The following is a 26,881-nucleotide window of genomic DNA, read 5'->3' as shown; positions in this document are numbered from 1 at the left end:
GCATAAGCATACAATGCATGGAAGAGAACAATCTTTAAACCAACGATGGCCGTGCCACAGGCAGGGACCGTGCCGACCACCGGCCGACACGGCACGGCACGGCACGTGCCGTGGCACTTGCCAGCCGTGCCGTAAGAGAGTGAGAGAAAGAGGTAAGGGATACTCACCTTTGCCATTGTAGTCGCCATCGCTGCCGCCCGCCAATCGCTGCTCGCTTCGTGCCCTAGCCCCCGAGAGAGAAGACAATTGAGATTCGAACCCGCAACTTAAATTTTAAACCCTCTCCCGATCTCTCTCTCTCTCTCTCTCTCTCTCTCTCTCTCTCTCTCTCTCTCTCTCTCTCTCTCGATCCCTCTATCTCAATCGTCTTCTCTCTCGGGGGCTAGGGCACGAAGCGAGCGGCGATCGGCGAGCGGCGGCGACGGCGACGAGGTCGATGGTGAGTGGTGATGCGTTAGGAGGGGTGCCATGCAGCACTCTCGTGCCACATGCCGGTATGCCGCCGGCACGGCCATCCTTGCTTTAAACTGCTATAGAAATTGGTGTTAGGCCACTATTTATCCAAAGAAAGTCATTTAGCTCATTTTCTTAGTTTTGAGCTAGTCATACAATGAAGACAGGATTCCAAACAAGCATTGACCCGTTCCATTTAGTCGTCAAATTAGGGGTGATATGAGGTGCTCATAGTATTTGGATGTTTGATGATTATCTTCGGAATATTTTTCTAAAATTGTACCAAACTGTAATTTTATAGTTTAAGTCGAAAACTATGTGACTCATACTCATTTCTTCTTCATCTTATTTTTTTGGTACGTAAAACTCTTCAAATATATTTCTAATCTAAAAAATTCTGAATAGTAAAATTCTAGATCATAATGTCACTAATTTTATTTAATTGGTTTCACAAATGAATATCTTCTGATATTTTTAACAAAACTACGCAGAATTTAAATTTCGTAGTTTAAATATGAAATTCATAATTCAAAAGATAATCATCTGATTTTCAAAAATTATAAAACCAATTGGATAAAATCTGTGGCATTATGATTTAAAACTTTTGTATTTGAAGCTTCTTTAGATTCAAAATCTATCTATAGCATAACAAAGAATTTATGGTTTAAGTACGAAATTCTGACAATAAATTATAGTTTTTTAAGTAGATACTATAATTTATTTGCAATATAGATTAAATTCTCTTTTCTAAACATTGATTAAAGAGTTATTTATTTAAACTATCTCTAATTAATCTCTTAATATATTAAGTAAAGAGTGATTAGAGAAACTTGTATAGAATAAAAAAGATTAAGAGAAAAGAAAAATAAGCAGTAGCAAAACAAGAAAAAGAAACAACAACAAAAAATAAGAAGAAAAAGAAAGAAGAAAAAAAAGGAAAAGAGGAACCAACAGCGGCATAAGAAGAAAAATAAAAAAGAAGAATGTACGAATCATTTCTCTCTTACATTGTCTCATCAGCATTTAATGAGCATTAAGTGGTAGAAGGACAAACTTGGAAGAAGAAAAGGAAATGGTTTGACTCACAAAAACAAAAACCAAATGGTTTTTTGGTGCAAAAACCCTTTATAATTTTACATGTATTAATAAACTACATATATATAATTGAAGTATCTTAGCTATGTTTGTATCCAATTTTTTTCAAAATTTGTCATATCATTGTTTGTATCCCATATTCATGCTTTATTGCGACCCTCCATTTTTTTTCTTCATTAGCAGGATGCACAAGGAGAAGATACTATGACTTGGTTCTACTATACTTGAATTGAATAATTCCTATATTTTTTTTCAGACTCGAGAGGGGATAGGCTCTTTGGGTCTTCAAACACCTCAGCAAAGTAAGTCAAAGTAGTAACCGGAAGTAATTCAAAGCTAATTGAGAAGAGTTGACCAATATAAGCATAATAACCCTTTTGAAACATTTTGTGGAGAGAAGATCCAGAAATAAAGTGATATCTATGCTTAGATATGGATCCATTTAGAGCCATTTCAGTACCATCCACTTGGAAGGTAAGTTGCAATTTGTCAAATCGCTTTTTCTAGACTTCATAATAATTATAATATAATCCTTTATCCCGTCGAGCCTTCTCAATTCAGCATGGGATAGTTTCCGAATTGGAAGCGGTGTTTTAGGAGCAGCTCTGGTAGTACTAGTGAAGTGATCAGGCTGCCTTTAATTTGCTCATAGGAGTAGGAAGAGCTTGATAAGATGATTGAGCTGAAGAAAGTTTGAAATATACTCTAGGGCTAGAAGAGTTGCTGGTACTTTAAGTAGGATAGAAGGGAAACTATGATCTAGAATAAGTAGTTGTTTCAAATGCCCTCTTTGACTTATTAGCTGAATCTACCACATTTTCTTACATCTTAACAATGAAGATTGCTTGGTGAAAATTTTTGGGGTTAGAATGTGTACCATAAGCCTAATATCATCCCTCAATCTACTATGAGCATTTCTGACCGAGCTTCAAATCACGAAATTTAGAGCCCGGATGTGCTCTAAGAGGGCTCCAATTGTGGTTCCAAATATGTAGTTAGCTATAGTGTTGCTCTATATTTGGAGCCTCATCTAAGAATTTGAAGCTCGGCTCTAAATAGTTATTTAACTTTTTAAAATTCCAAGTTTGCTCGATAAAAGTTTAATCCAAAAATTTTAATTATGTCTATATCTTTTATTAAATAATTTGATTAATTAAATTGAGTATATAATTAGTTTTACTAATTGATTTTTAACAAAAATAGTACCGTTGGAAAAGTTTTGTCAAGACCTTTAAAATGAGTCTAATATTACATTATCTTTTAGTTATTTTAAATTTATAATTTTTTAAATTATATAATAAATTTTTTTTCTTGTTTATTATTTAAAATTGGAGTGTTCTAAAATTATTCCAATAATGACTCAAAATTATTTTCTAATGTAAACACTAAATATTAAAATATCTAATATGAAATACCAAACTATCAAACATTACGTGTAATGCTTATTTCGATGTTTCTTTTGTGTAATATAATTTCAATGCATTTAATTAAAAAATAGTAATTTAAAATTACTTTTAAAACTATTAAATATTAGTCTTATTTTAAAGATCTCAATGAGTTTTCTAACTATATATTTTTTATTAAAAAATAATAATATTAAGAAGACCTATTAAGTTATTTAAATATAATTTATAAATATATATATTATATTAATTAAATAACAAATATAGAGTCTAGTGCATTAGAGTGCACCTGGCTCTTGGCTCTATATTTAGAGTCTTTGGGCTCCAAATATAGAGCATTCCCTTGGAGATGCTCTAATAAAGCTTTGTATAAAATAGTTTTTTGGGAAAAATCAACTCTTCAAATCTTTCCTAATATGCAGTAATAGATCCCTCCTGCCTCAGTTTATTAAATTTCACAATCACATTATCATAGCTCAGATCATCAAACCGTAAACGAATATCTTCTTCGAAATCATCCCAATTCAATTCCAAATTTCCTTCCTGATAATCTTGGAAGCAAGCCTCAGTCTTGCCATCCAAATATAAGGAGGCATATAAAACCTTATGTTCATCAAAAATTTTAGTGAATGAAAAGAACATTTTGTACCTTCTACACCAAGCTCTGGCTTTATCACTATCAAAATGAGGTAACTCTATTCTAAGGAATTTGAGTGAGTTACATGATCCTCCCATGAAATGGTCAGACCTATTAGATTCTTTGGAGATCTGACGACTTCCTCTGGTTTCCTGCTGCCCAATTTGGAATTCAGTGGAGATGGTGGGTGAGCATTGGATCGAAGTGAATCCTCCACACCAATATCCTTCCTTCTTCCTTGCATCTCATTCAGACCTCGGAAGATAGGATCAATCTGTGACCCAATCTGTGCATGGAATAGATCTATCATTGATCTCAATGAATCAAACTTGGAGTTCATCTCTACGGATTGGGATTGAATTTCTCCTTAATCTCCTTGATCTAATGCTCGTTGCTTCTGGAGATTTCGACAAGAGTTGTGAATCTAATAGACTCCGCTATGGATGGGATATTCATCTCCAATGTTCTTCTTCCTCTCAGATTGATCTAATACTACTCCGATACGACTTGTTATGATCCTAGATCATAACCAAGCTAAATGGATCCCAGTTACCTGCATTTGCACTCAAGAGTAAGTAATTAACCTCCCAAACTTCTCCAAATTTGGTAATCTCCCTCTCAATCCGAGATAAGAGTTGTTTGCTATTAGAAAATGACGTAAAAAATAGCTCGAAGTCTTACATACGCCATGTACCCTCGAATCCCCTTTCTCTTTCTTCACAGTTAACTAACTACCCTAGCCGATGCACGTGCGCATCACATTCTAACTTAAGGATCATTCATTTGGAATGGTAACCAACTGATACAGGGCTATAGTGTAAAATGACCCCCTTTATTTGCCGGATATGAGACTAAAAGGTAAAAAAAACCCTCTAGCTTCTTCCTAGACTCGAGCTACAGCTCGCCTCCAACTTGTGACTTAAATGCTTAATTGGACTCAACATGTGAAATTTGCCAATTTCATATTAATTTAGGATTGACATGCTAAGAGCCCTATCTTGATTCTACAAGTGGTGTTGCATGACTGTTATTTAGTTGACAAAGTGATTTGTCTAGCTATGCGGAGAAGTCCTTTCTAGGGTCAATCAGCCCAACCCTATAGGTCAAATCTTAAATGTACTTTCTTTAGATGATTATTCCACTAGGTGTTAGATACTATGATGTATCCATTGACCTTGAACATCTATACATTAGTAAATTTTCTTTCTGTAAATCTTGTTTTTCTGTTTCCATATTTTTGCCTTTTATTTCTTACCAATAATTTAGAAAAGGAAAAAGTTTGGGCCTCATTGCAGAAGGGAAGGCCCTTCAAATAACATGCCGTGTTTGTGTCTGACACTTGTTGGACAATCATTGGACATGTGTCGGACACTTCTAAGAAATTTTCGATATTTAAGAAAATATAGAATAAATTTGGACACTTCGTGAACACTTTTGGACACTGTTGAGATACGTTTTAGATATAAAATTTACTATATGCGGTAAAAGTACGTAATAGAAATTATTTTTTGTAAGAATTTTTAGTATATGTTGCAGAAATATAATGCAGCAATCACAAGTTAGTGCTGCCAAGAAAATTAATATTAATGCAAGGTAGTATAAAATCACAAATTTGCCTATGCTATTTACTCATAATATTGAATTGTATTGTCACGTAATAGTATTATTATTTTTGACTTTGTGGTATTGTGTACATTTTATTTTTCTCTTATGAATAATTTATGCATGCTTGGATCTTTATATTATAAGTCTAGAAACATATTTATTTAAACATATCAATAATGTATATATATAATATATAATATTTTTATTTATTTCATGTCCTAAACGTGTCATATCCTATTTTTCTTTCAAATTTATTGTATCCATGTCTCCGTATCGTGTCGGACTCGTATCCCGTGCTTGTATCCATGCTTTTTAGTGAGAATGTAACATATTTGATTTCACAGATTTCTTTCTTATATTAATCATTCCATTTTTTATTTAATCTCTGGTCTTTATTAATTCAGCACATGAAGTTTTCAAAATATAATACTCTGAAAGGGAAGAATGCTATAGTCACTTATCTCCTAGTTTGTTTTTTAAAGGTGAAGAATGTTTGGTTTTCTCGAGGAGGTCTGGCTCCTTTGTGCATGGATCGTGTTCTGGTGAGTTCTCTATCTTTCATGCTTAGAGCTAGAAAATTGTCTTCTTAACTTGTACATATTCTATTTCCACCCATTATAATATAACGTTTGATCAAGTTTAATAATGCTTGTTGTTGAAGAGTACACCAGCATGATTAGCTGATATGTATACTAATTGTTCACTTACCAATTCTGTAGATGAGTTTCTGAAAAAAACCCTGCTTAGTTTTTCTACTTTGTTTTTGTTGTATGTTAAATCCAGATTTATGTTCTCCTGAGATCACCAAAGTTAGGTTTTTTTATTTTGCAAGTTTTCTGAGAAGCAGCTTCTTGTAAACTTGAGGCCTATTTGGTTTCCATAACAACAAGATGTAAAAGCCTAGCTCATAGTCTTTCTTGTTGCATCTTCAACTAGAATTAATAACCTGTTCTTATTGGTTATGTTATCTTCTTTGGAAATTTTTCGAAAGCTTTGAACAATTTCCAGCTCTGCTGTGTTATCCATTGGTGCTAGGCTTGTCATTTATTTGCTCTTATTCCATCTTTCCCAGTTGCACATCACTTGTCAATGTCAACATTTTCTCTCAGCTACACATATTTTTGGATTTTCAGTTTCCTGCTAGTTTCAGATCCATAATTTAAATTCCTTACTCCCATCTAATCATTTTTGTAAATGGTTGAATGAGAAGTGTCAGCGAATTTCTGGTTTCTTTTATATAATTCTAAATGAAATGCAGTCTAAATCTTGAAATCTAATCTACTGTAAGAATTCTCGAAGCTCATGCTTAAATTTAGTATGCATGTGACAATTTTAGATGCTCACATTATCATTCTTGTGATAATATTTTCAGCATGAGATGCATGCAAATGGTGACATTTTACTGAGAGGAGACCTTATTGATCCAACCAGTGGACATTTGTATCAGATACTTAGAAGAGTTCAGCACACGATTGGTATCTCAAGGTCATCAGCTCTAGATGATGATTCAGAAGATCTTCTCATTCTAAAGCCACTTCTTCAAGTACATACAAGCACCTCATCTTCAATTTATTGTTATCATTCATTGGTCTTTCCTCAGTTGGTAAGGTCTACAATATCTAAATTGCAGGAAAGGGCTGATGATGTTATTAAGTTTTTAAATCTGAGCCATTGGACTTCTACATGTATTGTTACAATGACCAAGTTCCGGAGCTTATGTAAAGGACCTGAAGAGGCGTCGATAATCCTAAGTTTTTTATCTCAGTGTGGAAAAGCACGTTATTTTATCATCAGAAAGGAAGACTTCATTGAGGTAATGACTGTTTGAATTTTGATTTTTCATATTCTTGTTTTTTGTGGTTAACTATTTTGTTATTTCATCTTGTCTACATCATTATAGTTTTCTTATTGACAAGTTGTTGTTTTCAGGGTGTGAAGCTCTCACTCGTGGCAGCATCTGTTCCTGGTATCTCACGGCTTGACTATGATGTTCTACAATTAATTTGGATGACAGAAAAGTTGCAGCAACAGCTTGATGTGATTGATCACCGCTGGGAAATGTATTGTGCTTTTGACCTTAATAGCAAATTTTTAACTATACAATCTGAGAATAAGCTTGTAAATCCATGGGCAGCATTTTTTGGATTCTGAGTCACTTTGTCTCAGATGTGAGCACTAATGTCAAAAGTTGGCTACACAAGCAGTACCAACATTTGTGCTTTTTAATGAAGTTAGTATGTGCTGGTTAAACAATTAATTGTGAATATGATGTAAAACCGGTATCTTGGATCTGCAAGATGTCCTGTTCATGGTAGGCTCTTATCCTTGCTATACTTGTTCATGTATCCAGTAGGACAAGTACTATGGAGATATAACACCCCATATTTCAGTGTATTTGCAACCAACATTTTTAGCATCTTGCTATAGGTATATGAGTTTGTTGCCTGTTCATTTTGAGTAGTCTAAATAGAGAAAAGTTTCATCATTAAAGTGTTGGAAGTCCAATTATTGTTCTAGTTAGTTAGATAGTTGTCTCATGTTGGTGTCTCCTTTTACTTTGCCTTTGCAAAATATTTAAACTTTATTTCCTTTTGAAGCATTTAGGGACTATCAATAAAAATAATATCAGGGATTTACATAGTATTCAAAGAACTAATACTTGTGTACACATCACCAATATCCATCAGAAGTAGAAGCCTATGAAAAATGTTGCTTTTAGTGACAGGTCATGCTCATTTTGCAGTTCGAGAAAGTTGGCATTAGCGTCGTCCAAGTCTGGGAACAAGCAAGTGGCCTATAGACACATTCGACAATCAAAGTTGTTCTCAGAAACAAGGGTCAAATGCACAACAATGTTGGAAAAGGTGGAAGAAGTTCTTGGTCTCATTGGAAATGCTGAATCCACAAAGAAGGTAGAATTTATATACTGCATATAATCATACAGTACATGTATTTTTGCTGAAAAGGTTATCAGATAAATATACAATGATACAAAGCCTATGAAAATCTTTCCGCATGCTTTTTGTACAGGTTTTTCCTTTTTATGCTTCATAGTTGCATTGAATGAGTAATCTTTTCATTATTATATATTAGGTTTCTGAAGCCATAAAAGTTGGTGCTCGAGCAATTAAGGAGCACAGCATCAGCATTGAGGAAGTTCACTTCCGTTTACAAGAGCTTGATGAACTTGTTGATGTGCAGAAGCAACTTGATGCAGCCTTGGGTAACTTGTTGCTTTATCCATTACTTCTTGCACTCATACGCAACTCCCCTAGGTTATGCAAGATCAATGTTCAGCTGATTTTATTCTGCTTCTATACCGAGTCATTAAACAACACCCTTAATTAATATAAGGGACTAGTTATATTTTGGTTTTCATCTAGTTCTTACTTCTTTTTCTTGTTTAGTGCCATTGATTTTGATATATCCTGCAGAACCATTGCCGGTTCAATCAGTTGATATTGAAGATGACATGGAGGAAGAGTTTCAAAAGTTGGAAGCAGAACTTAAAGATGAGATTTCAGAGATAAAATTCCATGAACGAATAGAACATGGGATGGAAGGTGAGCCTCAAGAATCAGCCGAGTCATTGAGCCGAAATCTGTCAAATATTAACCTTGAAGCTGCGTAAATGATCGGAAGTAGTAGTAGATTGGAATAGACATAGTGCAGAGTGTTGATGGCATTGAGCATGGAATGATGGTTATTATAATAAGTAAAGCAGTTTCACTGTGCTGTTGGAGGAAGGCATACTAGCAATGGTTTTATAAGGCCAAGCAGAGGGCTTGTATTTTTTCTTGGAAAAGAATAGAAAAAACATATAAAAAATCTCAGAGATGTTCTAAAAGATGATACTCAGTTTGTCTGATGAGATGGGACTGGATGCAGTTACTCTAGGAAGCATAATCCAATCTCTCAGCTGAAATTCAAAAATGTGAGGAGATTACCAACTATTCAATACTACAAGAGTTTGAATGTCATATACTTGTGAGTGCACTGGCAGTCTAATACTGCAGAAGCGAATCGACGTAGCAGTAACAGGATATATCCAAATGGAGATGGGGATTCTGCACGTCAGATGCTATGAAGGCAAAGCAACGGTCCTGATCTTGGTCCTTCACAACAGATTTTATGATGAATAAAAGCAACAGAATTAAAAAATAAAGTCTAACCACTTTTCCTGGTCACAGTGCTCGACCATGAAAAACAAGCTGCATTGTTTATGTGATTAGAGTAGCCTTGGATCAGGGTTTTCTGTAGATAATCATCTTGGATAGGTACTGAAAATGTGGGTCCCGAAACTTGCAAAGGTCTTCCAACAGGTGACAGTGACTTACAACGTGCTATTTACTCTGTTCTGTTGCACAGTTATTGAGATTGTTCAACTTTGTTCATATGGAAGAAGCCAGAGAAAGTGACATTCATTTCATAGCTCCTGTTGGTAGACATGTTATTTCTCCAAAAAGAAAATACTAGCTATTCATCATGAACTTTGGAAGAAGGTCTAAGTACCTGGATGCTGCAGGGACCTTTATTGAAATTCTGTTACAGGGACCAGCCGATTGACATACTGGGAGGTCTATTAAGGAGCTGTAGAGGATATATAAGAACTGGCATTACAGAGCTCTGTCAGCAAAGAATTTTTGAAAGATGACCCTAATATCCGTGCTATCTTTATTGTTGTACCAAAGGTGTATGACAATGATTTAAATTAATTTTCTTGCAGTGGTTGTATCTAGAAGTAGAAGTTGAGACTGTTAGGTTGATGGCCCAAAGCTAACCAAATACCTATTTATAATAGATCATTACGGGCTATTAGGTTACTGATCATGAGAGTAATGTTCATACAGTAATATTTTCTTATTGTCAATGGGATATAGCTCGGTTAGTTAAAGGGGCTAGTGTTGGGTTCAAGCCTCTCAAAAAGAAGAAAAAAAATTCTCATTCATGAATTCGACAGTAATTAACTTCAGCGCTGAAAGAAAAAGTACTTTAGCTGTGCTCATTTGTGGAATAAGGCTAGAGTAGGTATTACTATTTTAATTTTTTAATACAAAAAATGTTAATATTAGTATAATTTGTTCTAATATTTAGTTCAATATTAGTATAAAGTGTATAATTAGATTTGATGTGACATAAAAATAATATTAAAGTATTAAAGAATAAGAAATTATATTGAGAATTGGTGATGTTTTAAAGTAAATAAAGAAAATACTCTTCGGTATATATTAAAATAGTAGTAGTAGTAAATAGTATTTTTCTGAAATAATATTTTATTTTATTACAACTATAAACTTAAAATACTCTATATTTCTACACTGAGAAAATAATAAGTTCACATCGAGGGAAATTGTAATAACCCAACCTATAAAAAAAATTAAAAAATTAAAAAAAAATTATTCTACATGGGCCCAGCGCAGTCGCAGCCGCCGCCAAAAACCCCCCCCCAACCGCCTCTCTCTCTCCCCCCCCCCCCCCCCTCTAAATATCTCTTCTCTCTCTCTCTCTCTCTCGCCGAGGCCGGACTATCGCCGCCGCCGCCACCTCCACGAGCGTCGGTGAGCTCTTTCTCCTCCCCTCTCTTCTTCTCTCTTCTTCTTCTCTCTCTCTCACTATCTCTCTCTCTCTCTCTCTCTCTCTCTCTCTCTCTCTCTCTCTCTCTCTCTCTTTTTTCCTACCTTGGGCTCGAGCCCGTCGGAGCCGAGCCGCCGGCGAGAGGCCGGCAACTGGCTGGCCACCAGCTGCCGGTGCCCTCCCCGCAGGCCGGGTCCGCACCTCCCTTCCCTCCTCCCTTCTTCTTCTTCTACTTCTTCTTCTTCTTCTTCTTCTTCTTTCTCTCTCTTTTTCTCTTCCCTCCTCAGCTTCCACTTCTTCTTTTCTGCACAGTGCTGGGCCCAGCACTGTAGCAGTGTTTTAATTATTTATTTATTTATTTGATGTTATTTAGACATTAATTATTTTAATAATAATATATTCTTCAATATGATTAGTATTAATTGTAATTTGTATAATCAATGATTAATTAGGTATAAATATAAGTAATACTCATTTTTATTTATTTATATCTCTATTAGATTAATATATAGATTTGTAAATTATAATTATCAAATTTATATACCAATATTTTTATGAGATACATTTTAAATAATTCTAATAACTTATTATACATTATTATTTTGTAACAAATAAGATAATGACTACATAGTCCCTAATTAATCAAGATATAATTTAATTATAATTAGGTTTTTATCTATATTTATATTTTATTTATAATAAAAATCTAGCCAATTATAAAATTAAGTAGAAATTCTAAAATCTAATAAATCATCATTTTTTACTTGAACGGATTATAATGGGATAAACAACTAACTTTATGTTACTTAAACATTTTCAGATCCTGAACCCCTTATTTGAGACCCTGTGGACCTTGCTAGCGAGAAGTGTCACACGGTTGATGGGCGGATATAAGGGATACGTGGTTTGTATCTTCTGATCAGTGTGAGTAGTCTTATCCCCTAGACGCCCTTCTCAAATTAGGATATATTATATCTTATGTACACGCATGTTTTGACCTCCAGCATTATTATATGATTTTATCTAGAGATGATTACAATCGAGCATATTTTATCATGCATTCGATTATACTGATTTGGGATATGAGTACATTGATGATATATATAGAGATGATTAGAGATGATTCTACTGTTATAATTGTTTACCGAGTTGATATGTAGCATGAATATGCATGTAATATATTAGCATGAGTATGCATGTGTTGACGATACAGTTGGAGACTACATTGCATCATTTTCTCTTGATTCTTGTTCCACCTAAATTTTTGTTATACATTGATTCGTTATCAACTCGATATATGCATGTGATCTGACATTTAGAAGGAAAACATGAAATGTGGTTGATAGGCTAGTTGATAGAAAGCATGAGGATACCCGAGTAGGCGCCAGGGTTAGGGGTGCTTGGAGTGATGATTATGGTCGCTGAAATGCGATATCTCGTGGCCCATGTCCGAGGTCAGTTGAGTCTGTGCGCACAGACAATCGGACATATGCCGTTCGCCAGGGCATATGTGGCGAGTTATCCTCACGAGGTTTCTATCAACTATGTAGGGTGCCCGGTCTACATGGATGTTGATACCCCTAGCGAATGGCAGGGTATGGTTTATATTTGAGATACTCCTTGCGAATGGCAGAGTATGCTCTGAGCCTTCGGGCATGATGTTGAGACCGGGTATCGGGTGTTGACGTGCACAAGTGGTCTAGTATGATGATATTATACCGAGATGTTGGTGATGATCGTGATGTTGAGAAATGCATATGATTTCATTTTTATCTAACATACCTGATTATTGAGTAGTCAATATACATCATATATGGTTGCATTTGATATCATAGCATGGTCATAGTCGGCATGCATCATGTGTCATATTTGATAGAGAGTTATGATGATCATATGACATGGAGATTTGTTTATTCATTGTCGAGGATTGTATACTTTTATCAGTATGACATATTATCTACTTTTTATTTATGTATTATTGAGGATACATTCATATACTTATTCATGACATGATGGTGCTTTCTGATTCATATTATCCAGTACATGATTTACTCTCTGTTTGGCATCACTGATTCGGGGTAAGGTCTATTCACTGAGCATTTTGCTCATGACTCTCTATATTTCTTTTCTAACCCCCTCAGATATGTGGTACGTGATAGCGATTTGAGAAGATATTTTAGAGCGATGATGAGGTGAGCTATAGATGCGAGATGGTATAGATGATAATTTATATAGAAATTGAGTTGTACTAGTATTTAATATTTGTACTCTTTTGTATTAAACGATGATTTGTATAATACAGGTCGAATCGTAGTGTACTCTTGTATTAGTTATTTTAGTTGTATCTTGATGGTTTGTTGTGGCCTGTGTGGGTCCTGCCAGATTATGTAACGGTCTAGTGTATATTATTGTGGACTTGGATATTCATATGTTAACAAGTTTATTTGGTTGATAATATGATGTATTTGGTGATGGATTATGTGATCATGGATAGGTTAGCATGTTTTATTTGATGATGTCATGATTATATGTGCACAGGAGAGTGTGCGTGACGGGCCCCGCCCGACCTGTCGCGTGCGCCGCGCGTGCCGTGTGGGCGCATGGGCGTGCACATGCCCGTGCCGGGCGGGGGCGTTACAGAAATAACCCGAAACTTTAAATAAAATAATCATGCACTAGAGAAAATAATGACACTGCAAGATAATACATAGTTATAAGCTCGCACTGTAGGATAACGTGAGGTTATAAGTCTGCACCGCGAAGAAATAACCTTACACTCTATATAAAACAACTATGCACTAGAGGAAATAAAGAGGCACTATAGTAACACAGGTTTATAAGTCCGCACTACAAAAAAATAACCGTGAACACTATGTAAAATAATCATGCACTAAGGAAATAAAGAGACGCTGTTGGGTTATAAGCACACACTACAAGAAAATAACTTTGCACTATGTAAAATAATCAATGCAATAGAGAAAATAAAGAGGCATTGTGGGGTAATACAGAGTTATAAACTCGCACTATAGAAAAATGACTCGGCACTCCATATAAAATAATCATGCACTAGAGAAAAGAAGGTACTGTGGGATAATGCGGGATTATAAACCCGCACTGCAAGGAAATAACTCTGCACTTTATGTAAAATAATTATGCACTAAGAGAAAATATAAGAAGACGCTGTAGGGTAACGCGGGCTTAATAGTTTTTTTTATTTTTACAAAATTTACTAGTCCAGAAAAAAAAGATTGAATGATCAATATTTAAAAAATTTATATAGAAGAGAGAGAAACTCTAAATTGTAGGAGATGATTAGTATTTAAAGTTGAGAGAAGGAATCTAACTGTACCTGAAATAATGTGTAATTAAGTATTATCTAATCTTTGGTCAAAATAATAATTGTGGATTATTATTAAATTATTTTTTTAAGTTGTATGGAATAAGATAAGAGAAAATAATAAATTAATATATCAGAATAAGGTAAATTATATTTAATTACTACACGAGAATAAGAAAGTTATTCTAAAATAAGTATATTCTTATTCTACAAGTGAACCAAAGCTAAATACTTTGACAACACTATTCAGCAATTATCATTACATGCTTAAGTTTAATGACATTGTAAAACAAATGTTGCTAAATGCTAACTTTAATAATAATAAAAAATATGTGACACTATAGGAATCGTACGTCAGACTCTTGCGTCATACGGCACAAGCAGTATGCTAACTTCGGAGGGGATCCATAAGGCTTTAGCCCAAAACTTTTTTTTTCTTTTGATCATTCATGAGCCCGAAGGTTAGATATGGGCTGGACAAAGGGCCAACCCTCCCTAAATACAAAGGCACTTTAGGCCCCCACCGAGTTTTGTTAGCTGTCTAGTCTAGGCTTCAAGCCATATGCGTTGCCGAACAATTGCTTCGAATCAAACGCTGTCGAGACCTGCTCCAAACCATTGCGTTGCCAAGCTGTTCTTTCAAGATAACCGCACTGCCGAGCCATCAACCGAATCGAGCCAAGCCACCTAACTACCAACCACCAAGCTGTTCTTCCAAAATAACCGCACTGCATCAACCGAATCGAGCCAAGCCACCCAACTACCAACCACTAAATAATTTCTCCACAATATTATTTGGAGTTAGAGTTGAACTTATGACCTCCTTGGTCATGAGCAAGATACCTACCAACTCTACTATAGTTGGTTGATTTTAGCCCAAAACTTATTGAAAAGGTAATGAACTAAGGTTCTTGGAATGCCGATTCGAAGTAAGTGAAGGAAGAACGTATGAACCACGGCAGAGGATAAGGACGATTAAGTTCGGATCCCAACCTCTTCGTTTGAAGCTTTGCCCACGGCAGAGGATAAAGGACGAATAAGTTCGGATCCCAACCTCTTTGTTTGAAGCTTTGCCTTCCCGGTTGTCCTGTCCCCTTCAATCCGTTGTTCGGAAAGATATTGAGCAAGAGCAAAGTGAGTCGAATTCTGATGCTACATTCTTAGCTTTAGCAGTATTAAAATAAATGCTGCCAAATATTTAACAACAGTAGGAATAAAAATTAAAATATTGCTAAAAGATTAGCTTTTTTTATTAAACCAAAAGATTAGCTTTTAACAGCACTAGAATAAAAGTGCTAGTATTAATATATATATATATATATATATATATATATATATATATATATATATATATATATATATATGCATTAATTTTGTAGAAATGTTGCTTTATTTCTTTATTAGCAGTATTTTAAAATTCTTTGGTAAGAAAGTGTTGCTAAATCTCTACTGTGTCGTAGTGCTGAGAATATCGTAGCACCCCATATATAAACAACTGCAATTACATGTTGCAGTCCCAAACAGTAACTTCTCGACGGAGTCTCGAGGAACATCTGTAACTCCTGATTACTGGCTATCATTTTATGCAAACTTAGAACTTGTACCTCGATCTTATCTCAAATCTGAGAGTTTGACTCTCCACAATAATTCGTCAAAGAAAAAAAAAACTCCACAATGACTGTTTTGTTTTTCATGATCACATGACAAATATAGACCTTGTGAGAAGTGCATCACACATGCATAGGGAACGATTATTTTAAAATATCACGGAAAGTGTTCATCCTTCCTTTAACTTTACATCTCCTATAAACAAGGAAGATGAAAAGTGCAACTAGTTGTACAGCAACAAATCAATCAGTGAATCTTAGTATATTTCAAACATAACCTGCGTAAGAGGAATTATTTTGACGGACGGTCATAATAATACTTCTTACCCATGGATTAACTTAGAGTTTTATTCTTTCCCTATTATAGTCGGTTCAACCTCAGATGTAGCGTCTCCGCATCCAGTTCCACTGGCATGTACATGCACCTTCTGATTAATGTTCGTTCCGTTGAGCCGAGGCAGAAGGCTCAAATGGTTGGTTCATCACTTCATCCCAGCTGGGAATGGCAGTAAGCAAAACTATATGTTACGTCATTATGTAAAATATTTTAAAAGTCAGCAAGGTCGACTGTCAATGCTGATAAATTAAATTCATGAAAGATTAATATCCATCCACAAAGTAAGTTGACGCGAGAGAAGCAAATTAACCTGAGCATCATTCATTCTGGCCGGATCAGTGAATCGCCAGCACCAGTTTTATGTCTTATTTCCACGTTTAGGCTATGCTGCTGCTGATTTTTAGAAGAACTTGAGGGACAAGTGGTGACTGAAGCTGCAGGTAAGCTATTAGCCATTGTGGCTGCAGTTATTTCGGGCCCTAAGAAGTTGGCCTTCATGGGAAGACCTGACAAAGAACCAAACGGTGGTAGACAAGGAACATGTGAAGGAATTCCCGGGCCGGGGATTCCATATATCGGAAGCCTGATAGATCCAGCTTGCGTTGCATGCGAACCTTGTGCCCCTTGAATCGTGGGGCAAGGGAACTGAGCACTAGTGCCGTGCAGAGGTGGAACTGGAATCAAAGGGTAACCTGGGGAACCATTTACGTCCAGCATTCCCATGCCATATCCCAGAGCACTCATTCCAACACCCACTTGAGAGAGATGCGCCATGGGAGGCATGGCCATCTGTTGCATTCCAGGTGGTAACATCATTGGAGGCATGCATAGTCCACTTCCCATGGTCATCATCTGTGCAAAATATCTCGACTTTTCAGAAACAAATTTACTGACAACCTAGTAAAACTTATCCCATATATTGAAAGGCAAAGCTACTACCTGAAGCTGAAGCTGAAGGGTTTTAAGATACTCAATGGCCTCATCAAGCATTGAAGCTTTATCCACCTTCAAAGAACATCTCATAATTAGCTAGCTAGGCAATGTCTAACTAGAAGATCCAGATCCTACACGGCAGATGAAAACTTGGACAAAATAACAAAGTTGTACCTTGTTACAGTTTGGTATAAGCTCCTGCAGTGCACACATTTTCTCATTAATCCTGTCCCTTCGCCTCTGCTTATTATTGCAGAAATCAGCTTGCTGAACAAGTCTAAGAAAAGACTGTATGCATCAGGATGGAATTTATAAATGCAGTTGCATTTTTGCACCTACCCTTTCTGACAAATTGTGAACTTGAGCAGCTCGGCTCCTCTTTGTGTTTGTGCCTCGGACGGTAGCAGGTCTTTTCAAACCCACAGACTCATCTTCAAGATCCTGTCCATACAGATATAACCAGATTTGGAGCACATACAATATATGACAGAATAGCCAAGCAATTTATCAAATATCATGTTCTGATCTTCTCTTCCTTTACTTACTTCGCTACGAATATCAGAATCGTCTCCTTCCTGAGGTTTCCTCTTTGATCTATGTTTAGGGTCATTGGATGCAGCCCCAACACTGTTGCCTGAACATACAGAGGAAGATGCTACCACTGCTTCAGGACCCTTTTCAATTTCATGCCTTCCCGATGCCATTGTTGCTGCTTCAAAGACGTTATCAGTCACTACGCTATAACTGTTGGCCACATTGTCATCTTTGCTAGGCATCCCGTGCTGATGAATATCCTGCATTTGCTCAACTGGTACTATCGGCTCTGGGGAAATGTTTGCTGATGATCGTATTTCTTTCTCAGATGAAAGTGCAGCCAGCTGCTCTTGAATCCCAGAAACATCACTACTCTTGAAACCACTAGCAGACTGGCCATTAGTAGTTGTGGCTGCTTTCTCATTGCTCCTCAACCGCTCGATGTTGTGGAGATTAGCTTTTGCTAGAGTAACGGGTCTTGAAAAATGAGGGAAGTTCAACAACCCCAAACTACTACTCGGTTGATGCGACTTGCGGGTTGGTGCATTTTTTTTCTGTAATCTTGTACCCAACAAATCCCCATATCTGCCTTGTTGAGTAGCAACTTGACCTCCAGTTCTCCAGTCCGTCGGTGTAGAACTCATAGCACGAATCGAGCTCGGGCATTGCTGAGATAACTCAAATAACTGGCTGCTCCTAAGTCTACCAGAATCTGAGCTTCCTGCAAGAGATTTAGAAGCGGGTAAAGGTTCCATGTTGTTTGAACTTTTATCAGAATAGCCAAGAAAACTGCTTCCACCACTAGCAAAGATGGTACTAGGAGAATGCAGATTGGTCCCAGAAAATTCAGATAAAAACACCGAGCAGTAATCGTTAGGAAGAGAATCATCGACGGAGGGGTAATGTATCAATGGAGCGGAGTCATCGTTTTGAGAATTTGGACTCATGATAGAAGAAGAAGGTCCAGGGACATCGTGGAACATCTCATCCGTTGATTCAAACTGCGCAATCTTGGGCATGATCACACCTCTGTTACCCTTATCTCGGACTCTGTTATCAGAGGCAGTGAAGCAAGTAGGGAAGAAGCCTTTCTTAGGCCTATTTGACTGCCCCTGCATCACGATCGGACCATGATCCCACAACAGTTCCACAGACTCATTCTCCGGCCTTCATCAGATAGCCATGAACCACAAATATCAGTGAAATCAAAAGAATATGGCATCTCAGAGTTAGCGTAGAAATCTAGAAAAAATAACTGCAAGACGTACTAAATAAAAGCAGAGGGCACTCACATGAACGATGATAGATCAGATGAGCAGCTGGCAATCTTGGATGAAGCAGAACCAACCTTGGATCTCGTTGTTGCTTGGTGGAACTCAGAAAGAGGCATAGCTGAATGAAGAAAAGAAATGGAGCCTTCTAGAATGGTACCGAGGATTCTAAGACGCAGTTCGTTAATTACGAGCTTAGTAAGAAAAACCAAACAGCAGAACACCGGTGGGACCTGAGAAAATATTTCAGCAAAATAAAGTACAAAGACTGCAATTTGTTTTTGGATTAGCTCCTCCTTATTAATTCACTCTACATTCTGAGGAGCAAAACAAGAATTGGTACTTACCTCTTATTCAACAGTCTCCAAAAAATGACCACAAAGTGATTCCAAACTTGCGGATTGTTCTGAGGGAAATCTTCTCCCAGTGTCAGACAACTTGCTAGCCAAAAAAATTTGCCCGGAAATTATTCAAAGCTACCTTCTTCCGGACAACCTAGGAAGCGCATCTTTGCAATCGCCCAAGTGGATCATCAAAAGGAATAAAAACAGAGGAATCCACTTGGTTTTATTCTTATGCAGGTTCTTCAGACAGCGTAATTCTATAGCCACAAATCAAGGCCAAAATAGACTGACTTCAGGGTACACCCATGACCCATGCCTATTAAAACGCAGTCAGTCACCAATTACGTGGGAACGATTGATCCAAAAAAACCCTCTCGAAGAATGATGCGGCGAGAGCTCAGTAGCAGGGTAGGAGAAAAGAAGATGAAGAGTATACAAAGGTAAATAAACTAAATAGAAGCAAAAGAGTGGTCACCTGGGAACTGAGTCCTCCTCAAAGTCTAATCCTTATATATACATATACATACGGTGTGTGTATTTCTAGCTGCCCAGTTATATACGGAAAGAAGAAGCAGACATTTTTTTTTCCTTTTTCTTTTCCTTTTTCTTCGAAAAGGAAAAGAAAGAAGCAATATCGAATCCAATCAATTCGGTCAGGCTGAGTTGCTTTCGCCCGCAAGGCTTCTGGAAGAAAAAAAGGGATAAGGAACACCATCCCTCTATTCCTAGAGCGAGATGGAGAGATATTGCTAGGGTTCTCGATTCTCTACTATCCAAACTTTCACTCCTAAAATCATGATATAATATGCGGTGTAGCACCTGTCCTACATACATCCTCATCATTGGAAGATTAAAAAAAATATGAGAATGACTTCCATTATCCCCAGAATGGTTTAAGTGGCTGTTAGATCCTCACTTAATCTCATTTCAAATATTAAGATAATCTATGTGGTGCAGCAGCTTCCCTCGAATTAGAATATTATTAGAAGAATCATTAGGTTGTTATGCAGTAGTATGTTTGTTTGTTTGTTTGTTTTGTTGTGCATTTGCATATTAATTTTAGATTGAGAGAGAATAATTAAGTAGTAGGAGAGCTTGAGACAGAAATGACATAGCTATTGTTCAATAACCCAGTACTGTGCTCGATCGAAATTCCATGAGAATAAGTCGACCTTGCAATGTCCGTGCGAATCTCAATCCATCAGGCAAACAGTGCTAGGACTAATTATTATGTGACTGATAATTAGGCCTGAAAAAATAGAATCATAATGACGTGACAATAAAAAAAAAAATCTTAATTTTTCGTTGGATGTTGAGTTATTAAGAACAAGATAAAAGTTGAAATAAAAATATAGGATAAAATGGGCTTTAGTTATGATAGTTAAAATATAGGATAAAATATTATTATGAATAAACATCTTATATTAAAATATTTTTTGTTATGAAATATATTCTAATATTAATATATGACCAAGTATCCTAACTAAAACATAAAGTCTTATTTGCTTTTAGTTAGAGACCCTCTGTGAACTAATTCAAAAATTCTTAAACTAATTCAATAATTAAATTTATTCTTGAAAAAAATTAAGACTAACTAATCCAGTTTAAAATTTAGCTTCAAACCAATCAAGACCAAAGTACCCTAACTCAAGACAATCCATTTGTTCGACTCAACCAACACCAAGACCTTAGTAGCAGAACTGAAATATTCTATTATGTAGCATAGGTGACATGTGAAATGCGTATTGATGATGTGGGTCAGCAATTAAAACTCGCACTAGAGTCCTAGATGAGCAAATATTCTATAATAAGTCGACAATAAGAAAATGACAGGGTCCTCGCAATCATAAGACACGCACTCGATCAATAATAGAAGCACTCTAAAGTTCCGAGCTACTGCTGGATTATGATGACACTTGGAATTATAGAGGGAATCAAGTAGCCTTTTTTACTTGTGAATTGTGATACGTTCGTTCTTCCTCGTAAGCATAGTACAGCTTTGTAAGCAAATCTATTCTGTAATGCTTGTTGGCTCAAAGCAGAACGCGTCGTAGCCTGCAAACAGATGCAATCTTGATTAATTTTATGGAGTAGGGTGGATAGGTGCCTGATGATCCGGATTAGCATGCAAGAGGAGTCCAGTTTAGGGCCCAATAAGCATGGCGTTCTTGAAATTACTTTCACAGCTACTGAATTGAACGCTCGATTGATGTATATAAATATATAATAAACCTCATAGGAAGACTTTTCTCTACAGAGGCGAAGGCAGATGGAGATGGCTCTCTAGTCTCTAGGTGTAGGATATTGAAATAGGAGAGCATAGTATGGGTGGGTCCCAGCAACGAGGGGATTGCTGCAGAGCTAGTACATGAATCTGACGCAGCTTCCACTGTACATGTCTGCAGTCTTCTAAACAGTGTGAAGGGGAACAGAATTTCTGGTATCATTCATCACATGAGAACTGTGCCTCCAATTAATGGAATATTGATAGGCGGAGGAGATGAATGGTTATATCAAATCTATTTAACTATGAACTTTTGAAAAGATACCAACTAACTCTAAGGTTTCTTAAAAGGTAATCAATCAACAATCTTACAAAGTCAATCTTCATTGACCCACTAAAATAACAATATAGGGCAAATCTTGTCCAGCTAGTTTAACATTTTTTTAAAGAGGCTGTGGAATTCTTGTGGCAGCTAATAATTTAATACTTCCATAATGACAAAATTCAGATAATCACGATACAGTACGTTTATATGTCAAATCTTACCCGCATCCCATTTTAGTAAACAATGTTTTGAGTGGCTCAAAGACAGCAGGTATTGTTGTTGTAAAAAAATTTAAGCCAAATTTATTACCATTGTCAAGTACTGAGATACAATAATAGTTTAAATTTAATTGTTAAGAAAGGTTAACAGTTGCTCTTTAATTTGTGCAAGACAGTTGCATTGATTCAAGGACCTTAGATAGATAACCAACCGACAGGAGAATAAGATAAGAAGCAAAAGAAAAAGAAAAAACTTTATCAACTATTGGTGAATTGGTGATGAGAATTGAATACTCCCACCAACTGAAATTTTCACCATGTGACTACTCTGAGCGGAGCTACTGCACCATGTGTTCCTGCAAACTCCTGAATGCTAATTTTTATTTTTTAAATATATATGTATCGTTTGGTACAGAAACCTCGCTACGATGGCTGTAGTGTAGGAAGGCGATCTCATTAATCCATTAGCTTGGCATATATTCTAAACCACTCATTTTGTAAAGAAATTACATAGAAAAATCATTGAGGGGAGGAAGAGGAGCAATGAATGGTACATAATATGTCAAATTTTGGCCTATGTCGACCTTCATGCATGCCTGAAACTGCCTGCAAGCTCAGTTATATTTAATTAATCAATCCTTGTAGGCGGAGGGCTAGGCTCATGCCTGCGAGAAGAACTAAGAGCTCGTTTAGTTTAAATTCAGGGAGAATCCTTAAACTGATTCAAAGATCCTTAATCTAATTAATAATTAAATAAAAAATTTTCTCTTTTTATACTAAATTTAAACTCAAACTAAACGAGCACTAAGACGTCGATCAATGACTTGCGTGATACTTTACGTGGGAAATGTCAATTAAACTAGTAAGGACGGTAAACGGAAATTTACTGACATCCTTCTCATTATTCATTCTCCATTAAATGCTACTGGGAGTTGGAGGGCAGGGCAGCCGCAGGATTTCTCACGGTGATCCAGGTACATGCCTAAACAAACATTAAAAAGCAAAGGGGAAAATACGTGCGGCGGAACACTAATTAACTAATAAGCAAAGAAATTAATTAAAGTTTGGACCAAAAAAAACAGATGATTTGAATAATCTGAGAAGCCCATAATAGTAATACTCTAGCATGGGCTAAACTAAATACTCTATAAACATAAAGCTGGCTGCAATTCCCTTTTAAGGGGCAAGTTTTCAATTGCCGACACTATCAACACACGGAATCTAACAAACAAATTCAGCCTCGTAACAAAAGATAACAACCTTATAGAAAAACTTTAAAATAAATAATAGTTAAAAATAATGCGAGCTGCAAAGGAACCACATATATTTGCATCGGTTTTGGCTAATTAACTCCTTTCTTCAGAGACCTTTCAGTTGACCAACCAGGCCGGTCAATGCAATCCATTTCTCCAATGCGCTGGCAGAGGACACAAAAGCTGCCTTGGAGGACTCAAAATCACGCTTAGCAACTGCAAAAGGGGAGAAGGAAAAAAAAAAAAACCGCCAATGAGGAGAGAGAGAAAGAGAGAACAGTACTACGCAAAAGCTCAATTGACAAAGGAAACTCTATTTAATTGGCCGACATAAATGCACGCACCTGAGGTAAATAAAGATACCAAGGAGGAATTAAATGCCTCCATCTCAACTTTCTCTTCAGGACTAGAGCTCAACTGATAAAGAATTGGGTTAGAAGGTGGATAAAAGATTTAGCAGCCGAATTCAAATAGAAGGAAAATTAATTCTTATATAGCAACCTTCATGAAAGCTGTGTTTACGTTTTGCACCCATTCAGCATTAGTATTCGAGCCTAGAGCAGAATTTGCTGCAGAAAGGTCATTGTTTTCAATAGCTTGGCCTACTTTGCTTAGCTTGTAGACAAGCTCTTGCAGATAACCTGTAATCATACGAGTATTAATAGCTAATCACCACCCAATTATATCAACCTACACAAGGAGGAGAAAAAGAGATGCATATAATCTTACTCATGGTATTAAAATTTTATGAATTGAAATAATGAAGAAATGAGTTGTCTAATGTTTTTTGTCCTTTAAATATTAAAAGCTGTAGACTTCTTTTTCATATTTTCTTGTTACTACAAGAGTATGTTACGAGATCATACGGCTGATAGAGGGAAGGAATTGTTCAGTTACAGAAAGTGAAATTTCACAGTACTAGAATATACAATTTTTTTTTCCTATTGAGAGAGTGTCATGAAGAGAAACATCTAAAGCCCCAATTCGTTGATTATTTGCAAACAAATATCAGGAGGAGGTTCTTCTCTAATCTATTCATTCTCACAAATACCATAAAGGCATCACAAAAGTCAAAAATTTGAGAAATTACTCAAATATTTATCAAGAAGAAGGCAAATACTTCAATACCCCTCACTAATTCATATTCCTAATCTAATAGTTAGGGTTGCTAGTAAGGGAACATTTTCTTTTCTCTATATCCAGTACTGGTTTATCGATGCCGTTTTAAGAGCCTTTAGTACGCTATTTAAGGTCTGATTAGGAAGTAGGATTTTGTAACTCCTTCTGTGAATTACGTTTAGGAGTTGAGCGAATAGAGATGAAGAGAGAACTGTGTAGTTATTATTCTGTTTAGGGGTTGAGTGAATAGATGAAAAGATAACTACGTAGTTATTCTGGTTAGGGGGTTGTGTGGATATAGAAGAAGAGATAAATTATGTAGCGCATAGAGATGAAGAAATAACTAAAAGTATGTAAAACTACTGAGAGAAGTTTGAAATTGAGAGGTAAGCAAGTGCGGAGAAAAATCTCGGAAAAAGTCACTAGTTGAAATGGTTCTAGGGGTGAAGTTTGCAAAACTTTGGGTTATAACAATAATTGGTTGTGATGAGATGATTTGGATCAAAATTACGTATTGCCTTGCAATAACAAATCTCATTTTGAAATGGACTAGTGATCACAATAGGCTAGGATTCCTCACTAGGGGGCCAAACCCAGAACAATGATATGAATCAAGAGGCCTGTTTAATACCAGTAACGACCATAGCAATCTCCTAGTGAATGAACTCGCTGCGTATAACAGAATCCGATCGATCATAGAATGTCATAAGGAGATGAAGTGAGATTATAATCACCAATTAAACAGAAATAACGTGTAGTCGTTCGGTCAGTTATAATCTCCCTTTTCACATTCGATGGAGGAAAAAAAAACTTAAAGAAACTCTAAGCTTGCTCATCAAAAAGGAAGTATTTGCAACATCAAAGAAACAAATAAATAAATTCTTAAGTAGTACAATGTGAATTAGAGATGCACTGTAGGAAATGAAGAGCTTTATGCTGAAATACATGGCAATTGAACCCTGAGTTGTTGTTGTATAAAGCTGAAGAGGAGTAATATATAGAAAGCTCAAATAATAGAGAGAGAGAGAGAGTAATGGGATATTAGAGCAGCTGAAGAAGGAAGAGGAAAGCAAGAGAGGGTGGACCTGTCTCCTTGCCGGAGGAGCTGATGACGCCTTGCCTTTCAAGCCTCTTCTTCCTGTCCTGCTTGACGCGCTCAAGGAGCTCCTCATCGTCGTCGGCCTCGAGTATAGCAGCACGTGCGGCGGCGGAGGAGGAGAGGGCGAGAGCAGTGAGGAGACAGGCCGAGAAACCGTGCCTCCTGCCCACGGCAGCATGATGATGAGGAAGAGGAACAACAGAGACAGCTGCTGGTGGTGATGATGCTTTAGGAGGAGGAGGAGGAGGAGCAGAGCATGAGGCGACTGCCCTTGCAAGAGGTGCGGTTAAAGCACTTACCATCCTATACGTGTTTGTGTTTATGTCTGTGTAGGCTTGGAGAAAGAAAGAAAGAAGAAACAACTTCAAAATTAAAAATGTCAATTGTTCTCTCTCGGTCGGGAGAGGAGGATAAGGAGAGAGACTCTATCTAATCTATATTGGAGATCGAGGGCCGATCGATGGCAAATGGCAATGCCCCCTTGTGAGAAAAACAAAGATTATTTATTATTAATTCGTGGCTATGGTTGTGACTTTTCAGATCATATGGGAATGGGATACAAGATGGGTAAAGAGAAAGACCTATAGGAATAGGAGGGTTCCAGATCCAGCGCAGCGCAACGTAGCCCAACCGAGCCCAGCCCCCATGATGGGCTAGGAAACAAACCCCCTAGGCCCAGGAACTACGGAGATATTCAGTAATTTAATCAAAAGCTAGGATTAAGGCCGAACCGATCCGAGCATAAAATAAATCCCAGAGGCCAGACATCCTTTAAGGGGATGAGGTCCACCAAATCAGATTGCCGAGGTAAAAATAAAATTAAGTCCCCAGTAAAACTAAGGCTCCAACACGGGGGGACATGCTTTATATATATATATATATATATACCCACAAGTTATGAAACCAATTCACAGCCCAAGAAGAAAAGGACTGGACGGGAGTTGGACATAATTATTGTGGTGAGAGACTTGATTCACAATCGACAGCTTGGAAGGAAAAGACAGGTAGGTTTTAGTGTTGGAAGCTGCAGCTTAGTTGTCTCACTCGTGCATGGCATGCATGCATTGTGATGCATGAGACGTAGGGATGCACACATACCACATCCACATGACAAACTCATTCCTCGTGCCCAACAAACCCCCTCAGTACCTCCTCGTTCAGCCCCCCTCCCTTCCAACATATATCTATACACCCATCATCATGTCCTTGTGCCAAACTTGGGGGTTATGCGCACATTGTGCACACAATTATCAAAGGAAGAGACTACCCACTAGCCAAGTACATGTGAAGATCCACAAGCGAATAATTGCTTCAATCAGACTTTCTGCATAAACTTCTGATAATTAAGGTATAAATCACCAATTATTTAGCGACCATCAAATAGGCTAATTGAGAACTCAAAAATGTTCTGCATTAATTCCTTAATTTGGTTACTACAATTATACGATATATATATATATTGAATTGATTGAATACAATAGGCAAACATCATATAAAATGGACAAGTGGGCCG

At 36.7% G+C, this 26,881-nt stretch overlaps 3 protein-coding genes across 5 annotated transcripts in view; 1 reads left to right on the top strand and 2 right to left on the bottom strand.

Moving 5' to 3' along the window:
- LOC140782815 (uncharacterized) overlaps positions 1-10,087 on the top strand; it is an 11,679-nt gene extending 1,592 nt beyond the window's left edge. Inside the window, exons 2-8 of the mRNA XM_073129604.1 lie at positions 5,676-5,735; positions 6,566-6,736; positions 6,824-7,006; positions 7,123-7,253; positions 7,937-8,105; positions 8,287-8,416; positions 8,628-10,087. Of these exons, the coding sequence (XP_072985705.1) occupies positions 5,676-5,735; positions 6,566-6,736; positions 6,824-7,006; positions 7,123-7,253; positions 7,937-8,105; positions 8,287-8,416; positions 8,628-8,824 (1,041 nt within the window). The 3' untranslated portion in view covers positions 8,825-10,087. The remainder of the gene's footprint in view (positions 1-5,675; positions 5,736-6,565; positions 6,737-6,823; positions 7,007-7,122; positions 7,254-7,936; positions 8,106-8,286; positions 8,417-8,627) is intronic.
- Positions 10,088-15,820: 5,733 nt separating this feature from the next.
- Positions 15,821-19,599, bottom strand: LOC140782587 (transcription factor PHYTOCHROME INTERACTING FACTOR-LIKE 15-like). 3 transcript variants are annotated; one of them, XM_073129228.1, is made up of 9 exons: positions 19,134-19,599; positions 18,808-19,019; positions 18,315-18,682; positions 17,527-18,236; positions 17,321-17,422; positions 17,156-17,221; positions 16,988-17,053; positions 16,359-16,900; positions 15,821-16,207 (listed from the first exon to the last, which is right to left on the bottom strand). In XM_073129228.1, exons 2-8 carry the CDS (start codon positions 18,903-18,905, stop codon positions 16,370-16,372), a joined length of 1,941 nt encoding a protein of 646 aa, XP_072985329.1. In that variant the 5' UTR covers positions 18,906-19,019; positions 19,134-19,599; the 3' UTR covers positions 15,821-16,207; positions 16,359-16,369. The 3 variants fall into 3 exon arrangements, with proteins under 3 accessions (XP_072985329.1, XP_072985330.1, XP_072985328.1); XM_073129229.1 differs by having other exon boundaries at positions 18,333-18,682; XM_073129227.1 differs by having other exon boundaries at positions 17,527-18,682.
- A 3,361-nt stretch (positions 19,600-22,960) lies between these two features.
- Positions 22,961-26,111, bottom strand: LOC140781006 (thylakoid lumenal 16.5 kDa protein, chloroplastic). The gene is made up of 4 exons (XM_073126754.1): positions 25,355-26,111; positions 23,652-23,791; positions 23,495-23,567; positions 22,961-23,366 (listed from the first exon to the last, which is right to left on the bottom strand). Exons 1-4 carry the CDS (start codon positions 25,668-25,670, stop codon positions 23,257-23,259), a joined length of 639 nt encoding a protein of 212 aa, XP_072982855.1. The 5' UTR covers positions 25,671-26,111; the 3' UTR covers positions 22,961-23,256.
- Positions 26,112-26,881: the final 770 nt, after the last annotated feature.

Source organism: Typha latifolia, chromosome 2 (genome assembly GCF_019914945.1).
Source record: "Typha latifolia isolate L0001 chromosome 2, TyphaL0001v2, whole genome shotgun sequence".
NCBI classification, from domain to species: Eukaryota; Viridiplantae; Streptophyta; class Magnoliopsida; order Poales; family Typhaceae; genus Typha; species Typha latifolia.
The sequence above is the reverse complement of the archived record's forward strand: the minus strand, read 5'-3'. Positions and strand labels throughout refer to the sequence as shown.